Raw genomic sequence first — 8095 nt, 5'->3', positions numbered from 1 at the left:
AAAAAAAAAAAAAAAAAAAAAAGAAAAAGAAAAAGAAAGAAAGAAAAGAAAAACAAAATATGCAAAATCCTTTTCATTATAAATCTTTTTCTTTTGGAAATAAAAAAAGGACTGAATAATAAAATCCTCCAAAATGATGAACTACTCAAAAAAAAAGTTAAAACATTTTAAAAATACTTGAAAAGTTCCAATTTGGTATTAATTCTAAATTAGTTTAGAATATTAATATTTTTTCGAATTAAGAAACATTTTAATATAAATAAGCAATTGGGCTGGCGTTGTGGTTCAGAGGTAGAGCGCTTGCCTAGCATGCGTGAGGCATTGGGTTCGAACCTCAGCACCACATAAAAATAAAACAAAGGTATTGTGTCCACTCACAACTAAAAAATAAATAAATACATAAATAAGCAATTAAAAGGGGTTCCCACATGCTTCTTCCAATTTAGAGCAAATAAATGCAAAATGCTCAGCAGACTCCAAGTTTTGTAGAACTCTTTACATATTATCAATGCAATTCAGGGGTCTTATGGACTATGGACCAGCAAACTTTATCTATAAAAGGCTAAAAAATAAACATTTTAGGCTTTGCGAGCTACATAGTCTCTGTCACAAATATTCAATTCTGCTATTATAGTGCAAAAGCAGCCACAGATGTTATAAAAATGACAGCACAGCTATATTCCAATAAAACTATTTATATACATGGAAATTTGAATTTCATGATTTTCATGTGTTATCAAAGAGACTTCTTTTGACTTTGATTTTCCCCAACCATTTTAAAACAGGAAACTCACTCTAGCTTTCTATCATACAAAAAGAGTTTGCTGACCCCTGCTGTAAACCAATCTACTTCACAAAGTACACTAGGCTCATATTGTTGATTAGGAAAAAACCAAAAATTTAAATTAGATCAATAAATTACTCCGGTTCTGTGTGTGAGAGAGAAAAAGAGTTACTAAAAGTTGTACCCAGGGGTGCTCAATCACTGAGCTACACCCCTATATCTTTTTATTTTGAGACAGGTTCTTACTTAGTTGAAGTTGGCCTTGAACCTATGATTCTCCTGCCTCACCTCCCAAGTTGCTAGGTTTATATAGGCGTGCACCCACATGCCTGGCTCAACTCCAGTTTTTGTTTTTTTTTTTAAAAACATCTGCACTGTATATACTTAAAATTCTTGACTATATATTTTCTCCTTATCACCTAAAAAAAGAAAGCTTAAAATACTAAAAGTGCAAATAACATATCCAATCTTAATAGCTAAAACCTACTTCCTGAAGACAGGAACTGCTCTATTGTTATTTTCCTTGGTTAAAGAGCTCTACTGAATATCACTTATGTATTGTTCCAGGAGGGCAAAAGTACTTTCATCTAAAATCAATAAGATTTTCTCTTTCCAATGGTCACAATTCCATAACTTCAAGTTAACTAGCAAACACTCTGAATATAGTCTGTTATTAAGAATGAGCCCGTGAAAAGCTCCTACAACCAACCCCTCACTGTGGGCAACAAAGTCTACCTCCTGTTCCAGGGATATGCCTCTAGCTATTTTCCCAAACTGTCCCTTAATGAATACAACTAGTATGCTGGTCTTTTTCCCAGCATACTTAAAAATTTTTTCTACTTAAAATTTTAAAAAATTCTTTCACATCTATGCTTCTCCTTCTGTCTGCTCCACTCAGGCTTTTATCACCACTGCTTCACCCAATCTATTCTTCCTGAGGTGTCCAAGGACCTCCAGGTCACTCTAGTCAAAGATGAATTGGGTTGTCCTCTTCCCTGAGCTCTCAGCAATATCTGACAATAACTAACACATTCCACCCCCTTCAATATTTCACTGGACTTCCTGCACAATGCACTCTCCTACCTGGTTTTACTGCTACAAACTTCTCAGAATCTACTGTGGTCCATTTCATCTTCCCAGCTTCTTAATGTTGGAGTGGTTCAGGGCTGTTATTAGACCTCTTTTATCCACTCCTAGGGGAACTCTTCTAACTTTATGATTCAGTTAGCCACATGCTCAGGACTACCAAGTCTTCTTCTCTAATCCCAAACTCTCCACATACAGCTCCAACTATTTACACCACAGATGTTACAAGTCTCAACCTTGATTATTCTGACCTCTCAGGGGTTTTAGTTTTGTGTGAGAACTGGGAATAAAACTAACTAGTCTCCTGGATTCAGTTCTTGCCCATTACATTTATTTTTCAACCCAACAGTCACCACAGCGATCCTTTTAACACATAAATCAGAATATGTTACTCTTCTGCCAACATCCTTGCTACAGTTCCTCACTTCAACCAGAATAAAAGTCAAGAGCTTATCATGGATTGTAAGACCCTACATGGTTCAGTCCCCAATTATTTTTCTAACCCATCTTCTATCACTCTGCCTCTCACTCAAATGCATCTCAGCTGGTTTCAGTGCAATAGCATAAACATGACAGGAAACCTCTCCTCTCTCATGGCCCTCCTAGTGCTTGCTTCTCCTAGTGCCTAGGATGGCTCAATACTCTCCACCCCACCCCCTCAGGCCTTTGCTCAAATTCCACTTTCTCAATGAAGCATTCTCCCCACCACTCTTTAAAACTGTGAACAACTCCTCCCAACACTCCAGTTTTCTGTTCTTAGTAGCACTTTTCATCATCTGACATAAAAAAATCATACTTCACTTGTTATTGTCTTTCCTAATCTAGAACATAATCTCAAGGGTAAAATTTTTGTTGTTGCTTTATTCATCCCTGAATCCTAGCATTGTATTGGAAAAAGTGCCAACTCAGTGACACTCATTTGCTAAATAAATGCAAAAGGAAATTTGTTTCTATTTGTAAACACTTCTGGGATTGTTTCCCCTCAAATTACACCAAGCAAAATATCTATTGCCAATTGTGTGATGTTGCCTTGTATTCCCAAACTGGGCTGTTCATTAGATTCATTCTCAAAAATTACAAAACTATAGAAATATGGGCCAACTTTAATGAACAGTGTCTAGAGGTAAGAACCAGAAATATCTTAATAACATTCCAGATGATTCTGATGAACTGCTAGTTGAGCTGGAATAAACAGGTCTGAAATTAGCTCATTACATTTTCCTTTTTCTTTTTTCTTTCTGTACTGCGGATTAAGCCCAGGGCCCTCACACATGTCAGGTGAGTGCTCTCCAGCTGAGCCACATCACCTAGCCAACAGACCTGAAATTAGAAAACCACAATCCAATCACAGCTCTGGCACTCTATAAAGATCTTCTATTCCCCAAACCCTCTGAATCTAGGGTGCTTGTTTTGTTTTGCACAGTGCTGGGAATGGAATCCAGAGATTGACTCATGCTAGATAGTGTGCTACCACTGAGGCACATTCCAACCCTGAATATCTTTTCTTAAAAAAACGGGAATACTTATCTTGCAAAGCTTTGAGAATTAAAACATGTACAAAAAAGTTTCATAAAGTGTCAAGTACAGTAAAATGTAGAATATTACGGAATTTAATAAGCTCCTATGTTGTACTGGTGGATACAATTACTATAATTAAAACATATTTAGAACCTTTTAAAATTTTTAAGTACAAACTATTTAGCACATAGAATAATACTGTTTTTGGACTAATGATTTCCAAAATACTTTTCCAGGTAAATTAGAAGGTAATAACTTTTCCAGTCTAAAAGTTCATAAACCAAAGAGAATAACTACTACATGCTAATAACTAACAAGAACTCCCCACCAAAGTTAAAAAACAGCGTATGCAACAACTAAGGAATCCAAATGGAAAAATGACATAAAGAACCAAACAGATTTAGAAACTCAGATTATCTGTGTGTTAAAAAGCTACATTATGGCTCAGTGGTAGAGCACTCGCCTCGCACATGCAAGGCCTAGGTTCGATCCTCAGCACCACATAAAAATAAACAATTAAAACCAAGTTATTATGTACAACTACAAAAAAAAATATTTTTTTAAAAATCTACATTCTAAAAATACAAATCGAAACCGGGTATGATAGTGCATGCCTATGTCCCTATAACTTGGGAGGATGATAAGGCAAGAGGATCCAAGTTCAAAGCCAGCCTCTGCAACTTAGCAAGACCCTATATCAAAATAAAAAATTTAAAAAGGGCCAGGAATGTGGCTCAGTGCTTAAACACTCCTGAGTTCTATACCCAGTACCAAAAACAAATTGAGTAATAATATAAATAATGAAGAAAAAAAAAATCAAAAGACTAAAACTTATGTGCTATTTTAGATTAATACTTTACCTGCAGATCCTCACACAAAGAGATAGATTCTTGAAAACTAATTCGGTAAGTCTTTAAGGCTTTTACTTTTCCCTTCTCTCTACAAGCGGGGCAATACCCATCTGAGGTAGCTTTAGCTGAATTATAATTCTAAAAGAGAAATAAAGCAATTAAAATGAAGATATTTTTAAACCATATCAAATTACAGAAAGTTCAATTAGAAGTGTCCTGGCAAGATTAAACACGGCAAATAAAAGAAATGCATAAGGTTTTAAATTTAGCTATTACTGAAAAAAGAATATCATAAGAATTAAACTTTAAGTGTTAAAAACAGCATCCATTTTATTTGCAGGAAGAAAAAAAGTAGCATCAACTGCCAGGGAAAATGTATGTTCCATATTTTCAAAGAATAATAAACTATAAGGTCTGTTCATATATCAATAAACACAGAGAGGTAAACACATTAAAATAATCTTTCGCCATTGCTGTAAGATTTCCGTGGAAGATACACCATTTTAGAAGTTAATTGGTAAAATTAAAACTGAATAAGTGTCAAAAATAGAAGGGGAAAAAAAAAAAAAAAAAGAACAACTTTGTACTGAGCCAAAAAATAAGTTCACTAACTTTTCCCAAATACCCCACCATGGGGAGTGAAGATACCCCTATATCAGCCCCTGGTCCAATCACTGGCAAACCATTTCCAATCTTCGGAGAATCCATCATTCCGAGTCATTGGCTAATTTATGTCACTTGAAACATGTCAATATCACTAAGGATTTTTCAATGAACCCTGGAAAAAAAAAGTCAATAAACAATTAAATAAAAATTCTTATTCTAAAAAAGAGCTATGATATTTTACAAAAGATACATATTTTTAAGTATATGTTGAGAGATCTACATTCTAGGATAAACATATTCTAAAATTGTGATCATGAAGTTGAAAATATTTAAATTTATTTATATATTAAGCAAATGTGTGAGGAGAGGGCAGAGAACAGCAATAGGATGTATTTTCTTAGCAGACTCACTTGTAAGCAAATTAAACAAAATTTGTTGTAGACGCAGACACTATTTAAAGCACCCTGTATTCACCAGAATTTGAAAATTTAAGTTTTTAAGAGCCTATGCACAACTTAAAACAAATAAGCCAGCATTATAATGAGAAAGTCTCTAAAACCCCCCTGATTCACTGTGTTATTACTTGACAGGGAAAAAAGAACCAATGACCCACATACATTCCTACTGTTTTAAACCCCCAATACCTCACCAATTGAGAATGCTACTTTTAAAAGTTACCAACAAAATACAAAATTCATGTTATTTGTAAACAATCTGTACCAGAACAAAAATATAAACACTGCCATAGTACAAATTACACAACAAGCTTGTTCAATGTTGTCCCATGAAACAGAACCATATTCAGTAAAAAATTATGACACCCAGCTCAGAATAAGGAAAAAGTTATTAAAAGCAGTTTAAAATATAGAAAAATCAGATATAAGAAACTTTTAAGTAAGGCAAATTACCACTTGGCTACAACATTGTTAAGTAACTTCAAGCATAAGTTACTACAAAGCCTAAGAAACTACCATTTTACAACAACCATCTTCTGGGAATCAGTGGCTCACAGATTCACTTTGAAAACTAGTTATACTATTCTGTTCTAGCTGTATAAATTTCACACACCTTCAAGCCATGGAATAATTTCAAAGATTAAAAAAAAATTAAGTATCAGTGAATCTCAATTTCCTATTCCTAAACCACAGACAGGGTTTCTTAACTACAGCACCACACTTTTTGGACCAGATAATTCTTTATTGTAGGTGCTGTTGAAGCCAGATTTAAAGTTAGGTAGTCAGTGTAGTTAGATAAATCGGGTCTAATACCGAGTGAAATCTAAAATGGAGGCCATGCTGGCAATGATTCCGGGAAACGCAGGACAACTCATGGAATGTTAATGAAGTCCGAAAAGGCCCTAGGCCAAAGTCCACCTCAAAGAAATGTTAATGAACAGCCCCCAGCAAAAAGGTGCTGACTCAGAAGTCCTTCCAGACCAGATTACTTCTTTGGCCCACCTGTGTCCCACCCCTCAGGCCTTCCCACCTACATTCCATCACTGAAAGAACTATAAAAAGGGGAGACAACATCCCTTCCACGGATTCCACCTCTTGGGTCCCCTTCTTCCTCCGGGAGAAGTCTTTTCTGCTGTCCTTTAATAAACTTCTAATTTCTACTCTGACCTTGCCTCGGCGTGCTTCTTTGGTGTTATTCTTCAACATTGGGAAAGCAAGAACTTGTCACCGGTCAACAGCGGTAACACTGTCCTATATATTGTAGAATATTTAGCAGGATCACTGATCTCTACCCATGAGACAACCAAAAATGTCTCCAAATACTGCCAAAATGTACACGAAGAGATAAAAGTGTCCCATTGAGAAGTACTGCCATGAAAGTTACTACAAGGTGGATGTTTGTTATTTTCAGGCTCTTTATGGACAACACCAACTTATGATCTCTGGCTGGTTCTACTTATAATCTACTTACAGAAAAGAATTTCAGGGGGCTGGGGTTGTGGCTGAGTGGTAGAGTGCTCAACTAGCATATGCAAGGCCCTGGATTTGATCCTCAGCACCACATTAAAATACATTCATAAGTAAATAAATAAATAAAATAAAGGTATTGTGTCCAACTACTTCTAAAAAATAAATATTTAAAAAAGAAAAAAGGAATTCAGGGGCTGGGGTTGTAGCTCAGTGGTAGAGTGCCTACCTATCATGTGTGAGGCACTGGGTTCAATCCTCAGCACTACATTAAAAATAAGTAAATAGGGCTGGGGATGTGGCTCAAGTGGTAGCGCGCTCGCCTGGCATGCAAGCGGCTGGGGTTTGATCCTCAGCACCACATACAAAGATGTGTCCGCTGAAAAACTAAAAAATAAATATTAAAATTCTCTCTCTCTCTTAAAAATAAATAAATAAATAGATAAAGGTATTATGTCCACCTACAACTGGGGAAAAAAAAAAAAAGAATTATAGGATACAGGAAAGAGTCAAACTTGTACTGTCCAGAGTGACTATCAGCACCAGTTTTGCATCTGCTGATCTGGGCTAGAAACTTGTTAAACTGTATCATTCTAAGGATTAAATGAAATAATGCATGTCAAATGCTTAACACTTGACACATAACAAATTTATAACTACTACTAGCCCTAATTTCCTAATTGTATTTATTTATTTATTTATTTTTGGTGGTGCTAGAAATTGAATCCAGGGCCTCACACATGCCAGGCAAATGCTTTACCACTGAGCCACATCCCCAGCTCTGGTCCTAACTTTACATTTAACTATGCAGAAACTGTGCAGTGTACTTTCTATCATTCTGCAGCATTCTCAAGAGATATTGATAGGATAACGAAAATCTCCATCTGCCTGAGGGATCTAGGAAACCATTTCAGATTGTTCTCTCTCTCAATTACAGACACAAAACACAAGGAGCCTTCAAATCTTCTCCCTGACACTACCACCCAACATTTCAATGGGAACAGCTGGTATTTTGGGGAAAGAAATAATGAATATTCAAAATCTCCCCCCAAAAAATCGTTATTAAAAAATACCAGAGATAGGTTCTTCAAGTCTTCTTTCAAATACAATTTACTCTTATATGCAATCCAGGAGTGGCTAATTACAACTTAATATATCCCTTCACTGTCTTCTATTCAGAAATAACGTTCCTCTTCCCCAATCTCAACCAAATTTTGCCATCTCCAGCCTCCTAAACATAGACTAGAAAGTGTGAATCGTTCTCTGCTTTTGTTTTTCTTTTCTTCATGTAGTAAGTCATCAAAGTCTGTGGACAGTTCTTTGGAAAT

The 8095-nt window shown here is 35.7% G+C and overlaps 1 protein-coding gene across 4 annotated transcripts in view; it reads right to left on the bottom strand.

The window, feature by feature from the left end:
* The window catches only part of Uspl1 (ubiquitin specific peptidase like 1), a 40317-nt gene that overhangs the window by 30166 nt on the left and 2056 nt on the right, over nucleotides 1–8095 (bottom strand). For 2 of the 4 annotated variants that reach the window (XM_015484185.2, XM_048800783.1), the window contains exons 2-3: nucleotides 4852–5017; nucleotides 4249–4377 (exon numbers count right to left, since the gene is read on the bottom strand). In XM_015484185.2, coding sequence (XP_015339671.1) covers nucleotides 4249–4377; nucleotides 4852–4950 — 228 coding nt within the window. In that variant the 5' untranslated portion in view covers nucleotides 4951–5017. The remainder of the gene's footprint in view (nucleotides 1–4248; nucleotides 4378–4851; nucleotides 5018–8095) is intronic. The other 2 variants (XM_015484186.2, XM_048800784.1) reach the window with 2 other exon arrangements.

Source organism: Marmota marmota, unplaced genomic scaffold, assembly GCF_001458135.2.
Source record: "Marmota marmota marmota unplaced genomic scaffold, marMar, whole genome shotgun sequence".
Lineage (NCBI taxonomy): Eukaryota > Metazoa > Chordata > Mammalia > Rodentia > Sciuridae > Marmota > Marmota marmota.
This window is presented reverse-complemented; position numbering and strand designations above follow the sequence as displayed.